The 21,875-nt window shown below is 38.0% G+C and overlaps 1 protein-coding gene across 4 annotated transcripts in view; it reads right to left on the reverse strand.

The window, feature by feature from the left end:
• Positions 1 to 3,769: 3,769 nt before the first annotated feature.
• PDS5A (PDS5 cohesin associated factor A) overlaps positions 3,770 to 21,875 on the reverse strand; it is a 134,295-nt gene continuing 116,189 nt past the window's right edge. For all 4 annotated transcript variants that reach the window (XM_024993544.2, XM_059887860.1, XM_024993545.2 and 1 more), the window contains 3 exons: positions 21,076 to 21,184; positions 16,056 to 16,408; positions 3,770 to 6,415 (listed from right to left, as the gene is read on the reverse strand). In XM_024993544.2, the coding sequence (XP_024849312.1) occupies positions 6,412 to 6,415; positions 16,056 to 16,408; positions 21,076 to 21,184 (466 nt within the window). In that variant the 3' untranslated portion in view covers positions 3,770 to 6,411. The remainder of the gene's footprint in view (positions 6,416 to 16,055; positions 16,409 to 21,075; positions 21,185 to 21,875) is intronic.

A 21,875-nucleotide genomic window follows, 5' to 3' on the forward strand; every position in this document is an offset into this window, starting at 1 on the left:
ACATAAGCTCTAGGGCGGGTGGTCTTCAGTGGTTGCAGCATGTGGGCTCAGTAGCTGTGGCACATGGGCTTAGTTGATCCATGGCATGTGGGATCTTAGTTTCTGGACCAAGAATCAAATCTGTGTTCCCTACATTGGCAGGCAGATTCTTAACCACTGGACCACCAAGCAAGAACCATAGCATGTTTTGCCTATGTTCTCTTGTAGAAATTTTATGGTGTCATATCTTATATTTAAGTCTTTAAGCCATTTTGAACTTATTTTTGTGTATAATGTGAGGGGTGTATTCTAACTCCATTGATTTGCATGCAACTGTCCAACCTTCCCAACACCACTTGCTGAAGAGACTGTCTTCTCCCCGTTGTATATTCTTGCTTCCTTTGTGGAAGATTAACTGGCCGTAGTGTGTGGGTTTATTTCTGGGCTCTGTTCTGTTGTTCTATATGTCTGTTTTTGTATTTGTATTTTGTGTTTGTAGAATACCATGTTGTTTTGATTAAAGTAGATTTGTAGTGTTGTCTAAAGTGTAGGAAGTTTATGCCTCCTGCTTTGTCGTTTTTCTTCAGGATTGCTTTGGCAATCATGGGCTTTTATGGTTCCATATAAATTTCAGGATTATTTTTTTTCCAGTTCTGTGAAAAGCATCATGGGTAATTTGATAGGAAACAGATTAGATCTGTAGATTGCTTTCAGTGGGATGGCCATTTTAACAAGGTTAATTCTTCCAGTCCAGGAGCATGGGATATCTTTCCGTATCTTTGAATCATTTTCAGTTTCCTTTATTAATGTTTGTAGTTCTCAGCATGGAAGTCTTTTAGCTACTTGATGAGGTTTATTCCTTTTACTTTTTGTATGTGATTTTAAAAGGGATTATTTGTTCACATTCCCTTTCTGATATTTCATTGCTTGTGTAAAGAAATGTAACCAATTTTTGTATGTTAATCTTATATCCTGTTACCTTGCTGAATTTGTTGATCAGTTCTAGGAGTGTTTGTGTGGAGTCTTTGGAGTTTTCTATTATACTATGTCATCTGTATTGAATGACAATTTTGCCTCTTCCCTACCAATTTGAATACCTTTTATTTCTTTTTCTTGCCTGATTGCTTTGTGGCTTCTTTTTTCCACTTAATTTTTATGGAATGCTTGTAATTTCCTTCATTCTTCCATAGGAACTGTAAAATTTAGGTAGCTCTGATCTTCAAAACACAATGCCAGAATTATCAGTATGAGAGAAAATACACATTAGTGAAAATCAGGCCTTTGGACACATTTCATTGCCATTTATGTTACCATTGTGATGAAAAAGTGGAATTAGCAGGAGGCTGGAATTGATGTAATAGACTTCTGGAAAGAGGCAGGCCCTGCTGCCCCTAATTCTAAGCTTCCCTTGGCAGGACATGCTTCGTAATGGTCAGTTGTACAGCAATTAAAAGAACCTCCTTGTAAAATGTTCACAAGAAGGTAGTTTTAAAGGTATCAGCCTTCTGCCTTCCAGCTCTTAACCTGAGGTGGGTGGCGAAGGGGCAGGTTACTCGTCTCTGCGGCTGACCTTTCTCTTGGAATGTACACTCCACTGTAGGCAGGTAAAGCCAGATGGTGAAACTGCCAACACTTTTCTGGGAGGGATAGGGTTTCAGGAGATTTTTGGGGTTTGGGGTAGGTGGCATTGAGGTGATCTCTTCTGGAAAAGTTCAGAATAAAACTGAGTCTTTGAAGGGTTGCTGCCTGGGTCCCCATCAAAATTTGCTTCTTGGAGCTCACTAAAACCCTAGTTTGTCCAAAGAAGCCACAGAATTTGTGCTTTATATGGGGGTGCATTCAGGATGGCGGGCAACCAAGGTTTGGGGGCTGGGACCAGGTGCTCCAGGCTTCCCAGGTGGCGCTAGTGGTGAAGAATCCGCCTGCCAATGCCGGAGATGAAAGAGATGTGGATTTGATCCCAGGTTGGGAAGATGCCCTGGAGTCAGAAATGGCAACCCACTCCAGTATTCTTGCCTGGAGAATCCCATGGATAGAGGAGCCTGGTTGGTTATAGTCCTACATACTGTCAGATACAACTGAGTGACTGAACATGCACACCAGCTGCTCCAGAGTCTGAACAGAGCAGTGTTTTGCACAAGGAAGTGCTCAGGTGGTATATGTGTATGTTGTTCAAACAGCCATCTCATCTGCCCCCTAGTCCACTTCTATGGTTACTTCCTCCCAGGCCACGCTGAATCTGGAGAGCTGACTCCTGCGTCAGTTTCGGCCCAATCATTTTTAGGGACCTACATGCTCAAACAGTTCTCAGAATAGCACTTCTCTAGAAAAGGTAAGAAGGCAATGGCACCCCACTCCAGTACTCTTGCCTGGAAAATCCCATGGATGGAGGAGCCTGGTAGGCTGCAGTCCATGGGGTCACTAAGAGTCGGACACAACTGAGTGACTTCGCTTTCACTTTTCACTTTGATGCATTGGAGTAGGAAATGGCAACCCACTCCAGTGTTCTTGCCTTGAGAATCCCAGGGACGGGGGAGCCTGGTAGGCTGCCATCTAGGGGGTCGCACAGAGTCGGACACGACTGAAGGGACTTAGCAGCAGCAGCAAAGGTAAGGATTTTCTGCTTCTACTGCACCCATGAGGTCTCACATCCAGGCATGTGCCACCTGGACAGCCATATATGCCCGTGTTGTGCTATTAGCTTTATATCGCTAGTCCTCCTAAGGCATCTTAGTGTTTTTAATGCCAGCCCCCACCACTGAGCTGTCTGTACGGAATGGTTACCTCCAACCCTTACATTTTTTTTTGTGGTTTCCACAGATCTGAACTTTGCACTAAGGTGCTCCTGTGTATAACTGACTTCCAGGTGATCCCTTTTCAAGCTTCTGGAAGAATGGATACAGTGTTGTTTCTTAGAGGGATGCATGGGATGTTTCCTAGAGAAAGGAGTAACTAGAGAATGAAGGGGAGGAAAGTGTCTTAAGTTGGAATCAGCGCTAATCACAAAATGTTATTTGAGAAATACCCCCAAAATTGAAGTCCTGATCACTCCCCCAAAATTCAAGTCCTGATCAACCGCTTGCCTGACTTGTGTTCCTGTCGGACTCTGAAATAAGCACAAGTGAAGGATATTATTACTCTTAAATGGAAATGAAAGATTGGAGCTCTGGTTTACAGATTGAGTGTCTGATTATACTCATTTCCACTGTCGCTGGCTTGTAGCAAACTTTTAGCTTCTTGTAGGCAAAGCTATCATTATTTAGGCAGGTTGCAAAGATTCTTGTCAGACTGCTGGAGACTTGGTCACTAGTGGTTTCTACTGACCGTTATTTATATGAATGAAAAGTATCAACGTGTGGAATAACAATCCCATTGAGGGTCAAGTACAGAAACCAGTCATGATAGCTTCTCTTACTTCTCATTCTGTCCACCTCTTATTCCACATACATGTATGTAATCTGCTTTTTCTCTGTGAATTAGCTTTTGAAGTAAATGTACATGTTCAGAATTTGCAATAAAAAGGTATATCAACAGGTTAGTTTCAATGGAAGGCCACGTTTAAGTTCTTAAAAGACAATTTCTAAAGTTTCCCAGATGCCCGTAAGAACTCATCCTGTTATATTCTCCCTCAGTCACTGTAAGCCATGTAGTCAGAAGTCTGAAGGTGGCCTTTGTTTCCTTATGGGGATGTGCGAAGTCCAGAATCTAAACAGAAAATATGCAAAGACATTTTATCAGCTTGCGACATACCAAGAGGGTACATGAATACTCAGGGTTCCACACTACTATATAATGCTGCATTTCTTGGTTTTATTTGAAACAATGCATATTTTTAGCATTTTATGGTAGGATTTTACACTTGTCATTTACACAAATTACAAGGTTCTCTTCAAGTCTTTTAAAAAATTTTTTAAAAATTCAGCCCATGTGCAGCACAAGAATATGCAAAACTACTTTACATTATACACACTTTTTATCAAAGGAGATACAAAATTCTGGCTTGTAGTTTTAGACAAATACAAGAAGCTTCAAACTAGACACAAAGGGTTAACATTAATTCTCAAATATAAGTCTGCACTTTGTGTTGTATTTCTCTGAGATGTGAATACCAAATTCCTAAGAGATTTTACTTTTTCCTTTTTCAAAGGAAAAATGACAAATTTCCCTTAAGTCCCTCCCCATCAGCTCAGTCCTACTCTCCCATCCCTTAGTGCCAGACACTTGCTTCGTATTAAAAAAAATCCAAGGTGGGCCATTTACATTTTGTATATGGACCAGATCCTTTGAGCTAACTTCTCTCTTGCAAAAATCTAAGCAGCCATAACTGATGGGAATGGCTGCTACACTACGTTAGCTATGACTTCACGCTAGGTAATCTAGTCAGCTATGATGCTGAATGGTCAGTTAAAAGGAGACGAGAGAGAGGCGGCCTCTACCAGTGTGCTTTTTATTGGTGGCAAATTGGTGGCCTTAAGAATCAAGCTGTCTGATGCTAAGAGAACTTCAACATCTAAACAGAACATGCCCACTGATGGCTTGAGGGACTTCTCTGATGCTTATGCATAGATATTCTTTTTCAGCATGTTGGAGGCAATATCTTATCTTTCTAAAGGATTATGAAGAGGCAATAAGGAAGAGTAGAACTTTTTCTGCCCTTTTAAAAGGTAATATCTGGTATCCATTGTTCCCTAGCCATCATCCAATACCTAAATGTGTGTATATGCATATTTAAGAGAATTATCCATCTTTCAGTCAGTCAGTATACAGCCAACTCTTGATTACCTATGAGAACATTAAGTGACATTTACTACCAACAAATTTTACATTTAACATTATCATCCTTTTTGGACACAGGTCATGTTCACTCTTTACATCTCACGTAGACTTACAGCCTGTCAAGACCAAGTTATCACACAAACATTTATGTCCTCAAACCCACGCCAGGTGTGCGCAAGGACACTGAGCACATTCAGATGGGGCTTTGGGGAAAGGGCTTAAGTGGAGAGTGGGGGCAGGTGAGAAAGGACCAATCTCGAGTTCCTCCTGAATTAGCTCTTACGGTATGCTTTGTTACTTTAATTTTATGATTAATTACGTGATTTTATGCAAAATCCAAAACCTGAGGCATAGTCACTGTTTTGTATAGATAATGGAGAGTTGACTGTAATCATGTTGTTTCTTTATAACTTTAGCCCTTTCACATAAAAACTGCACAGGAAAACATAATGTGATAAAAAGATTAAAAAAGACTACCATATGACATCTAGAAGCATTTATTTTATGCAAAAAACTTAAATATGAATATGTGTACACGAAAAGTGCACACATTACCTATGCTGAACAATGCCAAGAAACAATATATTGATGCAATAGTTGTCTTCAAAAAAAACATAAAAACGGAGCCCAGACTGGCAGACAAAAGCAAAACACTTATTCCCAACAGCACAATGCTGAAATTGATAGCAATCCTAAGCACCTCCCACTTTCCTTACAAAGCTGCCAAAGTCCAACTATTTAAAAAGAATTGACTTTTTTTTACATCAATAATAAAAATCTGGTGACAAACATTATAAAACCAAATGCTGGACAGTTTTTACTCCTTTAAAATTTCAAATATTCCAACATAATCACAGGAGTAAAAACCACTTTAAAGTGATATGCTTTATGAAACAGACAACAATATGTACATTTATTGCAAATTATATTAAACTAAAATGGAGGGGAAATCAAAATATGAAGTGATATGAAATCAATAATAATTTTAATTATTTTCTCACTCTGATAAAAATCAGAAAGCAACATTTATAAAATTGCCACCACATCACTTTTCATAGCAGGGAACTGAAATCTGTACATCTCATTTTGCAGAAAAGTAGGCAGGCAGAAAGAATTATACATAAAAGTTTCCAAAAGGAAAAAAAAAAGACATTTAATCTGATTTCTCTTCTTCTAAAAAATTAATTCAGTAGACTTCTATTTTTTCTTGTGTAACACGGGAAATTCCTGGCTCTAAAATTGATGAATTTTCATTGTCAGTGTAAGGACATCCTGTTACTTTCTTTAAAATAAAGACTGCAGCATGGAAATTAATGGTGTATTATGCCGTTAAACTCCAGATATGCAGGAACTGGAACCAAGTGTTAAGCAATTTGCTTAATTATTGACTTTTCATAAGAAAAGTCTGGGGGGAGGGTGGAAAAGAGTTGCTTTTAGCCTCTCTCTCAAGAGTTTCTGCTGTACATTTCCATCAAAGGAGTTGTGGTCATGTGAAAAAAGGAAGTAATAGCTTTTTTCAGTTTTCAAGGCAGAAAGTGTGTTCTGAAGTTAGCTTCATTGTCTGTTCAACATCATTCTGAATCCAAGTTTTTGCAGAAGCTAGAGCCTGCTTCTGTTTGGCCTTCATTTTCTCCCTTTGCAAATAAATTTCTCTTTTTACCTTAGGGATAGGAGTAGAAGAAAACAATGTTAGTAAGATAAAAACAGGAAAACAAACCATACATAATTTCTTTTCTATAGTTATTATCTAAAATCTGAAAACATTTTTTTCATTTTTCACATGAGACTTTACTTGATTTATGAATCTTTTCCTAAACTATATAAAAACAAAATACCAATTAAGAAGTTTTTATAAGCATTGCTACCCAATGCCCAATTTGCTTATTACTACAATAAAACACTAAAAGCTATTTGAAATAATTTTTAATACTTCCAAAATTATTAGACAACTATGGCAAAATGAATTTAAGAAGCAGAAAAAGTTAAGTTCTGTTCTTTAGTGCACTAAAAAAGGAGGAAAATTTAGTTTAATTCTGCTATGAAGACTCTCCCATTGATTCTATTTCCCATAAAGGGAGGGAAAATTATGACCCCTGGAGGATGAAGTAATGGGATAGGGTCTCTTCTTCTTCTCCCTTCATCTACTCCTCTCTGGGACGAGAAAAAAGCTGTCTAAGGGGTGAGGGAGTGGTAGGTGGGGAAAACTGAGCATGCTGGAGTTCTGGTCTGTGTGAGGTTATTTGTTCAATTTAGGGGCAAAGTACTAGTAGTTACCTAGCCTATGTCATCCCACATTTGGGGGTGGGGTGGAAAGTCATGGCTTGCAGGATCTCAGTTCCTGGGCCAGGGACTGAACCTGGGCCAGGGCAGTGAAAACCAGGAAGCCTAATCACTAGGCCGCCAGGAAACTCCTTATCATTCCACATTTTTAATCAGCCATTGAGACTGTGTCTCCTTGACGATTCCAAACTTGGGAAAGAAAGATAAGGGGGATGTTTACTTATATTCCCAAACCCTAATGTTATATATACCTTTTATAAAGGTAACAATGCTAACAACAAAAAAAGTTATCTAAGATTCTTATACAGTATTAATTTGTTATAATAGAATATAATAATATATCAAAGAATCCTCTACAAACTGCCTGCTGCACCTTCAGGAAGCTTCCCTTGACTAGCTCTGAGTCCTCAGTATCTTTCTGGCTGCTCTCACAGACCAACGATCCAGGTCACTGGAAGAATTTCCTGGACTTGGTTCTATGTCCCAAAGTGAACTGCCATCACTTCCAAGCACTTGGCTTCTGAAAAATTTCATATTATTTTGATAAAAATTCACTTGAATTTTATAATACTGAAGAACTGATATATGGTTGTTTAATACATAAGGAAACATATTTAGGGGATACTTCTAAAATATAAATTTGTGATGTGAGGAAACCTTCTCAGTATACAAAGGAGCACAGGAAATCAGTAAATTCTTTGCTTAATAAATATTCCAAGATTCTTGAATACTCTAATACTAAGCATACTACACAAAACACGTTAATCCAAAACTGCTGTTATCCTATTGATAAATTCCTTAAATTCAGTTTTCCCATATGTCCCAAGTTTAAGGATTGCATCTCTATGGGTGTTTATTGATATTTTCTTGTCCATGGAAGAATTTGGTCTTAAAGGTAAATAAAACATACTAAACAATCAGGACACCTAAAAAACACATTTTCAGTGCAAAACATTTCGGATTGTTTGCCATTTGGATAATAGTTTAAAAACAAAGGAAAAACAAGTGAACTAATAACTGAAAAGATGGTGAATCCTCCATTCTCAAACTCAGGAGGCCAACATTAAGTGTCCAGTTGTACAGATACTATTTCCCAACTACAGTATACAAATGGCTGAGTTTTATAAACCTACAGAGTAAATTCAAGGAATTTTCTCAAAAGAATTAACAATTTCAAATGCAGCCCAAAATATAAACAGGAATGTTTGTTGGAACACACACACAGAAGCTGATGGGAATACATTTATTGCAAAAATCCAAAGGGACCTAAAAAATCCTACAGGTATGTTTACAAGTCAAAACCCCGAATTACTAAATGAATTATGTAAGTAGAAATCATACTAAAAATTATTATTTACTCAATGTTGTCAGTGAGAGGACCTAATAAGAGGAATTCTAGAGGGGTGTGCACTTGCTGCAGTAAGTGATGGCCGTGCTATGTAAATGGCTGCAGAAGCTACCACTTAAGGGTCCTGCTTTATAGGGCTGGATTAATGGGGTTACAAACAAAGCATCTAGACTGTAGCTGAAATATACTAGGGCCTCAAAATTGCTTTTCATTAATTAGTTAATCAGTTCAGTTCAGTCACTCAGTCATGTCCAGCTCTTTGCGACCCCATGAATCACAGCACGCCAGGCGTCCCTGTCCATCACCAACTTCTGGAGTTTACCCAAACTCATGTCCATCGAGTCGGTGATGCCATCCAGCCATCTCATCCTCTGTCATCCCCTTCTCCTCCTGCCCCCAATCCCTCCCAGCATTAGAACACCCAGGACTGATCTCCTTTAGGACGGACTGGTTGGATCTCCTTGCAGTCCAAGGGACTCTCAAGAGTCTTCTCCAACACCACAGTTCAAAAGCATCAATTCTTCAGCGCTCAGCTTTATAGTCCAACTCTCACATCCATACATGACCACTGGAAAAACCATAGCCTTGACTAGATGGACCTTTGTTGGCAAAGTAATGTCTCTGCTTCTGAATATGCTATTTACTTTGGTCATAACTTTCCTTCCAAGGAATGTGTCTTTTAATTTCATGGCTGCAGTCACCATCTGCAGTGATTTTGGAGCCCCCCAAAATAAAGTCTGACACTGTTTCCCCGTCTATTTCCCATGAAGTGATGGGACCAGATGCCATGATTTTCGTTTTCTGAATGTTGAGCTTTAAGCCAACATTTTCACTCTCCTCTTTCACTTTCATCAAGAGGATTTTTTTCAGTTCCTCTTCATTTTCTGCCATAAGGGTGGTGTCATCTGCATATCTGAGGTTATTGATAGTTCTCCCGGCAATCTTGATTCCAGCTTGTGCTTCCTCCAGCCCAGCGTTTCTCATGATGTACTCTGCACAGAAGTTAAATAAGCAGGGTGACAATATACAGCCTTGACGGGCTCCTTTTCCTATTTGGAACCAGTCTGTTGTTCCATGTCCAGTTCTAACTGCTGCTTCCTGACGTGCGTATAGATTTCTCAGGAGGCAGGGAGGGTGGTCTGGTATTCCCATCTCTTTCAGAACTTTCCAGTTTATTGTGATCCACACAGTCAAAGGCATAGGCAATAAAGCAGAAATACATGTTTTTCTGGAATTCACTTCCTTTTTCCATGATCCAGTGGATGTTGGCACTGATGTTGGCAATGTGGTCAATAAAGTTTAATAATCATAAAATACGCTAAGAGTATAAATACCAAGTAATAAAATTGGGCCAGTTTTCTGGAGGTGATGCTAGTAGTACCCAGTGTAGACTGACTGACTACCTTGAGGAGATCTGACACTCAGATCTAAAAGGAGAGATGGCATATAGGAGGTAGGATAATGCCAGGAAAGGCTCTTTTCAGATGTTAATGTAAAGACAGTTGTGACCAGACCAGCAACGGACCATCAGTGAAGTGAGATATTAAGTAAAATGTGTGAAGAGTAATGCAAGGTAAAGAAAAAGACTGACAAAGTAGCGTCTGGAGTTAGATACTAGGGTCACAGAGAGGCACAGTATGCCCGGCCTTGTTTCTCAAAGGCTTACATTCAAGCTGAAAATCTGGGGCCAAATTAAATTACTTTTAGCACAGTGATCCAGACCCAGCTCTGGTTCCACAATGCAAGGACCCTAGGCTACACTTCAAGTTGCCAGGGCAGTAAATGACCTGATCCTACCACCACTCTGGGTTCATTCTTAGCTCAGAAATGCAGTGCTTGATGGCTGTCAGCATTGGCAACCCTGTCTCTTTTATTAATTACATGGTTGAAAGTGTACTGATAATCTTAACAGGCTGATTCAAGGTGTTTATATTAGCTCTGTATTCTGAATTGTTCAGTCATGTGGCTTTAACTTGTATCTGATTCTCACTGGGTCTCAGGAAAATACAGGTGAGATATCAAATCAGAAAATACAGGTTAAGATGTCAAATCAATTGCAGGTAATTTTTGCACTTAATGAAAAGTATGTTTAGAAACTTACAGGAAGGTGAAAGCTAGAGTTTCCCATGAAATAAAAATAAAATCGGCACCTTCAGAATTTTGACCAGTGTTTTGTCCAGCTAAAGGCGAGAACAATAGCTGAGTCACAAGGAACTTCTGTTTAGTGTGTCTACTCCTTTTACTTGGTGGTGGTGGTGCTTCAGTTGCTAGAGTGACCCTTTGTGACCCCATGAACTGCAGCACATCAGGCTTCCTTGTCCTTTACCAACTCCCGAAGCTTGCTCAAACTCATGTCCATCGAGTTGGTGATGCCATCCAACCATCTCATCCTCTGTCACCCTAATTTCGCTCCTGCCCTCAGTCTTTTCCAGCATCAGGGTCTTTTCCAATGAGTTAGCTCTTTGTATCAGGTGGCCAAAGTATTGGAGCTCAGCTTCAGCATCAGTCCTTCCAATGAATATTCAGGGTGGATTCCCTTTAGGATGGACTGGTTTGATCTTCTTGCTGTCCAAGGGACTCTTAAGAGTCTTCTCCAACACCAGTTTGAAAGCATCAATTCTTCGATGCTGGCTCAGTGTTCTTTATGGACTCTGACATCCACACATGACTACTGGAAAAATCACATCTTTGACTATATGGACCTTTGCTGGCAAGGTGATGTCTGCTTTTTTTTTTTTTTTTTAATATAAATTTATTTAATTGGAAGCTAATTACTTTACAATATTGTATTGGTTTTGCCATACATCAACATGAATCTGCCACAGGTATACACGTGTTCCCCATCCTGAACTCCCCTCCCTCTACCCTCCCCATACCAATATACTGTCATAGCGTTTCTGCCAGGAGAAAGTGTCTGAATTGTGTGGCTTCAGTCACTGTCTGCAGTGATTTTGAAGCCCAAGAAAATAAAGTCTGTCACTGTTTCCACTTTCCCCCCTCTATTTGCCATGAAGTGCTACACATTAAAACATCTCTTTACACATTAAGAGGAGAAACAAATAAGAGTTCTGAATGTTCATGGTTTAGAGGAGAAATATTACCAACTGGAACTGTCTCTATTAACAATACAGTGTTAATAAGGGACACGACCAGGATTCAAAACCCCTGCTCTGTGTAGCACCAACCAGGTGGCCTGGGAAAGTAACTGTTTCAGGTCTAACCTCCTTATTTCTAACATACAGTTGGTACTTGCTTTATTTTTTTTTTTTTTAATTTTATTTTTAAACTTTACATAATTGTATTAGTTTTGCCAAATATCAAAATGAATCCGCCACAGGTATACATGTGTTCCCCATCCTGAACCCTTCTCCCTCCCCAGGTACTTGCTTTATAAAGATGGTTGCCTTAAATAGACGTTTAACAACCTTTCCCTATTACCACTATTATTTCTACCAATATACCGAAAACCCCACACATTATTCCACCTACTATTCACTGCAGTCGTTCAATGCTCTCATAGTGTTACGTGCTTCATTTAAGTTTGGCACTTTCAAGAACATCTGATCTCTCCCTTGGTTTTCTCCCTCTCTAAAGCTGATAATGCCAGGGCTTATCTCTGCATGAATTCTGAAATAGGTTTAAAAGGTGACTATAGTTTTTGTTTGATTTAAACTATGATTATTTTAATAAACTAGCTTCTTATGTAATAATTTTAAAAATTAACTGTATGCAAACATTTTCCACTTTATGGAATAAAGTTTCACATATATAAACTACATTAGTTATAAAGTCTTTTCAAAGTATCCTCTATTAAACTAGTTTTGTATGCATGTATAGTACTCATAGAATTAAGACTAAATTTTACCTTAATAGGACAATATAATATGGACTCCAGAGTGACAATGTCTGGTTTTAATCCTGCCTCTCTACTTTGCTTATTCATGTAAGCAAAGGGACCAAAAGCTGCGCGGACTCTCTATTCTTGGATTTCTTCCTCTTTATAAACTAGGGATAATGACAGTACTTACCCATGTAGCGAAGTTTTAAGCACTTAATAGGTTAACAAAGAGTTTAGAATTGAGCCTGACTAATAATAAGCAGTGTATTAGTGTTAACTATTATCAGTCTTCTGTAACAATTTTTTAAGTGAAACAAAATATGTAACATAAAATTTACAATTTTAATCACTCTTATGTACACAGTTTGGTGTGCATTAAGTACATTTAAACTGTTGTACAATCACTGCCATTTATCTCTATTAGGCTGGTACAAAAGTAATTGTGGTTTCAGACCTTGAATTTTAAATCATTATAACTAGGTTCAAACACATCTTTATTAATCAAAATAGGAACCAACACATTTTTTCCCAACTAACACATTTTTGTCAACAAAAAATGAGTTTATTCCTGTATGTAAAAATTCGTGCTTCAGGATTCAACAAACTCTTAGAAAACATTTTCTGCCTCCTGTTGGCTGTGGTAGCATTTTCCTTGCAGAAAACTGTAGAGATGCTTAAAGACGTAGTAGTCAACCAGTGAGAGGTCAGGTGAATATGGTGAATGAGGCAAAACTTCATGGCCCAATTTGTTTAACTTTTTAAGTGTTGGTTTTGCGATGTGTGGTGGAGAACTGTCAGGGAGAACTGGACCATTCTGTTGACTAATCCTGGCTGCAGGCATCGTGGTTTTCAGTGCATCTCATCGATTGTTGAGCATACTTCTCAGATGTAAGGGCTTTGCCAGTATTCAGAAAGCTGAATATGAGCAGCAGACCACCAGACAGTGACCATGACCTTTTTTTTGTGCAAGTCTGGTTTTGGGAAGTGCTTTTGGAGCTTCTTCTTGGTCCAACCATTGAGCTGGTCGTTGCCAGTTGTCAAATAAAATCCACTTTTTGTCGCCTGTCACAATAACCTGAGAAATGGTTCCTTGTTGTTGCATAGAATAAGAGAAGATGACATTTCAAAATGACGACAACTTTTGATTTGCAGTCAGCTCATGAGCCACCCACTTATCGAGCCTTTTCACCTTTGCAATTTGCTTCAAGTGCCAAACAGCCGTAGAATGGTTGACGGCGAGTTCTTCGGCAACTTCTTGTGTAGTTGCAAGAGGATAAGCTATGATGATTGCTTTCAACCGGTCATTGTCCACTTCTGATGCCCTGCCACTATGCTCCTCATCTTCAAGGCTGTTGTCTCCTTTGCAAAATTTCTTGAACCACCACTGCACTGTACGTTCATTAGCAGTTCCTGGGCCAAGTGTGTTGTTGACTTTGTGAGTTGTCTCCGCTGTTTTACAACCCATTTTGAACTTAAAATCGTTTGAATTTGCTTTTTGTCTAACATCATTTCTACAGTCTACAATAAATGCAATGTCATTAGCAAAAAAAAAAAAAAAGGCAAGAAATGCACATTAAAATGATGTAAAACATAAATACATTTATTTAAGAATGTATATGAATATCAAAGAGCAGAGTTCAATAACACAAACCTGCAATTACTTTTGCACAACCTAATAAACAATATTAGGATTAATATTTTAATAGAATATTTTCATCCTCCCAAACTGAAATGCCGTATCTATTAAACAGCAATGCCTAGTCCCCCACCCCCATCCCCTGGCAACCACCTCATTCTGCCTCTATGAATTTAATTGGACTACTCTAGGATTTCATGTAAGTGGAATCATACACTGTTTGTCCTTTTGGGTCTGGCTTATTTCACTTAGCATAATGAATGTCTTTAAGGTTCATCCATATTGTAGCATGAGTCAGAATTTCACTGCTTTATGTAGTAATAAAAATAATTCTTATGTTTTTATCAGTCAATAGACCTACAGTGAAAGTTTTTCTGCTCTCTTCTGGCTGGGAAGTATATTCTTGGAGGGCAAGAATCTATCTATTTTGGATACTTATGTATTGCCAACACCCAGCACAACGATGGCAGTCTAATCTGTCTGTATTTGTTAGAAGAACAAATGAGAAGTGTAAAGAGCAATACTCATCTGCCTATAATGCGTTTATTTCTATGCAAGAGGATATCGTGAGTAATATAGAGTTTCTGGAGTAATTAGGTTTCCAAACAAAAGTCATAATGCTAGAATTTAAGGGCAGAGTTGTGTATTAGATTCAGGAAAGAATGGAAAAGACAAAAGGAAGCCTGGCAGAAAGTTTCAGAATGTCCTTCCATGTTTTGTTAGCCATGAATTAATAGTTAATAAATCAATCAGAAGTTTCTAAGATAAGTGCACAGTATTTATTCTACTGAAGTACTATCATGAACACTGTCACAAAGAATTTTGTATTGTGTGTAACACATCGCCCAACCAATCTACTAACTAGCATACTTAAGACTTCTAAGGTATCTTTTCACTCTTAAAAGAGATATTTTAAGATTTTTCAGAAGGCCCAAAGCCATTTTAAATCAAGAGCAGTTTCTGGCATGTAAGCCATTTTTGTTGGGTTTGTTTAATGCTTTGGGGGCAATGGTGTAACTAAAAGCAGAGCAATGGGTTTTACAATGCTCAATTTCAGAGACAAGGTTGGTTGCTACTGAAAATATTTTCAGGGTTCAAGTATATTTCAGGGTTCATGGATATTTTGGTTAGATGGCAAAAGGACAGCTTGTGACAGATAAGATCAGGTGGCTCAGGTGGCCTGGGTGTGAGATCAGTAGTATTTTATGCAGGTGAGGAAAAGCCAGAATTCTAGAAACCCTTTAGAGAATTCTGGCTATCTTTTCCAATGAAATTTCTTCAGTTTTTGCATAACTAAAAATATATTAAGGGGTAAAGCAACTAGAATTCAAAACAGTGGTTAATTACTGAGCATTTATTCTACAAAAGGCATTTTGTTAAGTGCTTTCTATTTAATGATCCATTTAATTCTTAGAACAATCCTTTGGGGAAGGTATTATCATATTGTCTTACTGATGAAGATAAGGAGGCCAATGTTAAGTATGTTGTTACAGGTCAAAGGTCCAGGTTTGAGGAGAAAATAAGAAAATTTGCCCCCAATATTGGCTTTCTACTTTTAGTCCATAAAACTGGAAGTGAGTATAAGAAACACCCATTACTTAGTCAGATTTGGGCCTGGATCAGCTGCCATTAGATGCTGAAAAGGTACTTAGAGACATTTAAAATATAACAAATTTAATAACCCAAAACTTCAGAATTTCATAAATGTTAATTTAAAAACCTAACCCAAACATGATCAAAGACGAGCAGCTGTGAGGTTATTCTCATTGGGAAGGGTAGGGGAGAGAAGTAAGTTGTTGACGTATATTAAAGTTTACTATAACAAGTGGAATTAAAGAGCAAGATATACTTGTTCATGTGTCATGACATCTATTTACTCCATTCTGGGACTTCTGTATCAAAAAAGTAGCCGTTTATATTTAGTAAACCCCATGCAACTATGTGAAGAAGACCAAGATAATAATATCCTTGCTAATAAATAGAAATACCAAAATACCATATTCTAATTTAGGAGATCTCTCTTCAAATTGTTGTCCTGAAGGTTATGAGATTAAAAACAAATGCCATCATAACTTACTGAGGAAAACCAGGGGGCAGTTTTCACTCCCAAATGGCTAGGTATTTGGCTGTTATGGATGGCAACTAGGAATAAAACAAAATGTCTAAACTCAAAGTTCAGAAAGAATGGAGTACATTACCTTTGCAAGTCAATCTGTCTCTCTGTCGGTGCTGCCTTTTTGGCTGTGTCTTGCAGTTTGGGTGCTTTGGCATTACCTGCTTCCAGACCTCCAGGGCTCTCCTGACTGACTGCAGCTCTCTTTCTTCCCTTACTAAGAGGTTTATTTATATCATCATTTTTGGTTGCATTGCCCTGAGATTCAGATTTGGGTCGACGTCCTCTCCTGGGTTTTGAAGGGGCAGGTGGTCCTGATTCATCTGCTTTCTCATCTGTTTTTTGTTGGATATTCTCTGCACCAGCTGCTGTTACTGTTCTTTTCTTTCCTCGGTCACTGCTGATGTTGCCCTGGGCAGACTGATCAGAATTAATTTCCTAGAAGAGCAGAAAACAATTTTATGAACAGAAATTCCTTAAATATCACTGATCTGACTAGAAGAAGCATTCTGCAAGTATTTTAGGAGTTGGGATTTCAGGGTTTCTAACTCACTGCTTATGTCCCACGAGGAATGTAAATTCCTTAAGGGTAAGGACTGAACATGATACCTAACCATGCTGCTGCTGCTGCTAAGTTGCTTCAGTCGTGTCCGACTCTATGCGACCCCACAGATGGCAGCCCACCAGGCTCCCCCGTCCCTGGGATTCTCCAGGCAAAAACACTGGAGTGGGTTGCCATTTCCTTTTCCAATGCATGAAACTGAAAAGTGAAAGTGAGGTCGCTCAGTTGTATCCGACTCTTAGTGACCCCATGGACTGCAGCCTACCAGGCTCCTCCATCCATGGGATTTTCCAGGCAAGAGTACTGGAGTGGGGTGCCATTGCCTTCTCCGTATCTAACCATAGTGCGTGGCATATATTATACTCAGTAAATATGTATTAAATGGTACAGGCAGTTACATGAGAAAACCTACTCAGCTGTTCTTTCACACTCATTTTAAATAAAAACGTCCTTTTTATTGCTAGTATGTTCTTAATGCTACAACTTTTCAAAAGCAGGGAGGATATTTTCATAATTCAATGTTATTTTCTTTCTCTATGATGCGTCTAACTATAATAATTTTCATAGTTCTGTAACAGAAAGTTCTTTATCATCTCACTTCACTCATTCATTCAAACTTTTGTCTCTTCTTATTGGATCGGTCATTAACCTACTTCTTCCTGAACATTCTCTTTTTTTTCCTCCTTCTAGTTTGGCATACATATTGTCATCTAAAATGTTTAAGCTAATAAAATTCGATTTTAGTGTAACAGACATAACAGACATTAGGAGGAATAATAGTTTTCAGGATGAAAGTGACCTTTATACAAATGAAATTTAGGAATCAACTGTAATAATTTGAATTGATTCAAGGGAAACAAAGGACCACTATCATCATCCAAAAAATTAAGACTATATCTTTTCAGTTAATTAACTTTCATTTCCCCTCAAAATGTTTTCAGAATGACTGGGAAACACATATAAATCTTTCATGTTTCAAGATAATTTACTTAAATGAAAACTCATGAAAATAGTATCTTAAGTTAGAAAATCCAAAAATCAGTGTTTTCATGTTGAGGATTTAAAACATTAAAGTAAACTTTATCTTAAGAGAACAGATAATACATGAAGGAAAAAGAGTAAGGTGGTCCACACAGGGTAAACTGTTGAACAGTATACAGCGGATTAGACAGAGATATGCAAAGTCACCTGGTGAAAGATGGTGATTCCTGGGCAAAATAAAAAGGCCAATAAAGATGACTAAGTGTGGTTAAACCTGAAGTAGAAACCATTCACTCAACGTAGTGTCTATTACATGTAGTGGCTGCTGTGCATAGATTGGGGAACAAAACTGATACTGTTCTGGTCCTCAACAGATGAGCATAATAGATGATTAATCTTTTTTAAAGAGTAAACAAACATTTAAGTACAGATTACCCTAAGTGCTAAAGACATTAAAGAAAGGGGAATTCAGGAAAAAATAAATAAATAAATAAAAGGAAACACCAATTTGATTATTCTGGGGAATAACAGTATCAGAGCAAGGCTTACCATGTGGAAAGTAAAGTGTTCTAGACAGATGCAAGAGGCAGCATGAAGCACCCAAAGAAGGACAGAGCTTGGAAGATTAAGTAACTTGAAGTGATGTGAGACTGGTGTATGGCAGGAGAAGCAAGCATGGGCCAGATCATGAATGCTTTATGGGACCTTTAAGAAATCTGATTTTATTTTCAGTGCTAATAAAAGTTGTTGTTGTATAGTTGCTAAGTTGTGTCCGACTCTTTTGTGGCCCCATGGACTGTAGCCCACCAAGGTCCTCTGTCCATAATAAAAGTCACTGACTTTAAATAGAGGGCAAACAGAATCCAAATTATCTTTTTAAAAAGATCACATTGGGTGCTATATTGGGTGACTAGATCAGAAGGAAGCAAGAGTGTTAACGAGAAGGTATAACTACTACAGCATCAGAAGTTGAGTTACTGAGTTCCCTGGTGGCCTGGGTTTGATCTCTAGTTAGTGAAGTTCCCACAAGCTGTGCGGCATGGCCAGAAAAAAAAAAACAAAACAGATAATTTAAAAAAGGGCAAATATGAACAAGCAATTCACATAAGAGTACATCCAAATGGTCAACAAAAGTAAATATAAAATTAAAACAATAGTGGGGTATTAGTTTTGATACTTTAAACAGAAAAAGATTCAAAAGAACTATAAAACCTGCTGATGGTGGATATGTAGAGAAAAAAGTACCCGCTTAGTAGAAATGTCAGGTGTTCTAACTTTCTGAGAAAACAATATGGAAATATCTAAAATCTCTAGTATTTTACTACTTGACCCAGCAATCCCACTACTAGAACTCAGCCCCTAGAAAAAAAATCACCAGTAAGTTTAATGCAACATTGTTTGCACTAACAAAGAAGGGGGAAAGGATTTATGTGTATACAAGTAAGAAAATGATAACTCTGGAGAGAAAAATTTGAACACACAAGATAAGGCTGTTTAATAGGGAAAAAAAGACTGTATTAAAAGTCATGTACATGATCATATTTACATATTTATGAACATTATGTATATGTGCATATGGATAACAAACTCATGCAAAAACCAAATGAAGAGGCATGAAGGCATAGTCATGCCTACAGTCAGCTACAGGCATGAAGAAAGACTCTAAAGGGCAACACTGGCAGTACTGCTTGCCTGCATCCGTGGAATGTTAGTATCTTACTTCTTTTAACCACCTCTCGTATTCATTCTTCATATTACAATTTGATTTCTCTCACTGAGTGAATAATAGAAAATGTTCTGATCTGTAAACATACATATCCAACTTGTTGGATAGTTTTTATTTATATAACTAATTAACTGGTTTACATATCAACCTCTTCGAGAAACGGGTTAGCAAGAAACACTCCCTTAGATCATATCTTCTTTTAATATACTAGCAACACACTGTTTTGAGCATGCAAGACTGAGGACCAGATCCTGGAAAGAAATGATCATATCAATTTATGGGAGATCTGACTGGGAAGCTATCAGGCTTTTGCCAAAACACGACATGTCTCTTTAGGCAACACTGAATCGTTAAAACATTCTTTGGAAGTATGAAAAAGTTAAAACAGGGTTTGGAACAAAACAATATAATATTACAGGTCAAGCGAAGTCACATTTTGGCCCCTCAAAAATTAGAATTTAAATATCCAATTTATCTTTTATACAATTTTACCACAGAGGTTGGGAAGGTTATAGATTAGCCGTTTGTACTAGTTAAACATTTGCATCTCTGTACTACCTCTTAATACACATGACAAGCATGTTTAACTAAGTATCTGTAACAATATGCATTTCTGAATCGAAGCATGTTTATGCTGAATATTTAATTCTATAAAAAGATCCCACAATATCTAAATCTATTGGCTTCTGAATTCAAACACCTTTGAGAGGTTCCCTGAATCTACTGACATAGTGAAGTTCAGCTAGCAAAGAGCACGGAGTATGGACAGTGAGAGACTGACCAAAAAATGAACCTTATCAGGACTTCCCTGGTGTCCAGTGGTTAAAAACCCACCTTCCACTGCAGGGGATGCAGGTTCGATCCCCGGTCAGGGAACTAAGATCCAACATACCACAGGGTGACTAAGCTTGCATGCCTCAACCAAGCCTCAATGTAGCCAAATAAATAAATAAATATGTATATAAATGCTTGGGGCTGGTGCACTGGGACGACCCAGAGGGATGGTACGGGGAGGAAGGAGGGTTCAGGATGGGGAACACGTGTATACCTGTGGCAGATTCATGTTGATATATGGCAAAACCAATACAATATTGTAAAGTTAAAAAAAAAAAAAAAAGGATAAGGGCATTAAAAAAGAAAAACCCCTATCTGTTCAGTTTGAGTTCAGACAACGAGTTTCGATAGGAAAGGTTCAGCTACTGTGGAATGACTGTATAGTCCTATATTTTATGTACCTGAGGGTAATTCCTAAAACATCTTATAAATACCATAAATATATGGTGTGTAAAAAAAGTATGTCAAAAATATGATTCTACGGAAAAAAAATATTACTATTCTTATACTATTCCAACTGAGGAAAGTTATCCTCCTACCAATGTTACATTCCTTTCTATCCTGCCAAAAAATTAAGAATATTGGGAGCTATAGATAAAAGATCCACCATCAAAGAAAGAATGCAGCTGTTAAATACATAAAAACTCAAACATTATGGCTAGCTCATAAGTTTAACTTAAACAAACAAGAAGTGTTGATCTCTGGCGGGAGTCAGTGAAGTATTTGAAAACAAGATCTCAAAACCCCTCAGGTCCTATTCTTTCAAGGCACTGGGAAAAGTAGTGCGGTAGAAGGATACCATTATGGGTGACACACAAGCTCTGGTTAAATGAAGAAAGTGAACACAGAATCATTTCTGGAGAGAGAAAGCACAGTAAGCATAGGTACACACATGTATAGTATGTAGTATACATTAATGTACTGACCGTGGGTTTTTCACTCCTGTCATGAAACTGTAGTAAGAATCTCCATGGGAGAAACTCATTAAATTTAAAAATTTACCTTATTCTTTACTGGGTCAATATTCTTTACTGGTGTGACAGAAATAATTCTTACAGGGTTCTCCTCATTTTCACTAACACCAGTTTCTGCTGCCTCTGAACTCTGTTCCCTGTTGAAGAAAAACAAACCAAAGCTTCTTCATTTGACCACATGAATACAAACTTTACTCTCTCTCTATACCAATAAGAAAACAGGAGGCTTAGACTGGCTTAGAAGGCTGGCCAAGTTAGCAAGACTCATATCTGTGGCTACAGCCTACTGCCCTATTACACCAAGTTACTGATTTCCACTTAACCTTACTAATCTAAGAAAGAAATGACTGCCTAAAGTCACCTGATAGATTAGTTGTCAAGAAACAAACAACATAACTCTTCTATAAGCCTATCTGCTGGGGTGGAAAACGCTAAAACCAAGCAAAAGTACAGCAGATTAAGACTATCATTTTCTTCAGTCTGTGTTCTTAATTATTTCTGTAAGACAGGGGGCTGCTAGAAAAGGCCACGGGAGAGGTGTTTGACGCCCACCATCCACGTAAACCACAGATGCCCCACGTTAATATTTTTATATCTTTGGATTCTACTGCTAAAAATGTGTTTAAAACACTACCAGTTGAATTTATTCTTAAAATATCATGAATCAGAATAAAATCTTTAAAAGCCTCATTATTCAGTGTTTGTAAGAGTAGGGTCAGGTGGAAATTTTTATGCAGTAGCTAAGACAGTAAACACCTGACATGTTAAACATGGAATCTTTAACAATAAGTGGCAAATGTTATTAACAATGTTATCTTTATTCATGCT

Source organism: Bos taurus, chromosome 6 (genome assembly GCF_002263795.3).
Source record: "Bos taurus isolate L1 Dominette 01449 registration number 42190680 breed Hereford chromosome 6, ARS-UCD2.0, whole genome shotgun sequence".
In the NCBI taxonomy this organism is placed as follows: Eukaryota; Metazoa; Chordata; class Mammalia; order Artiodactyla; family Bovidae; genus Bos; species Bos taurus.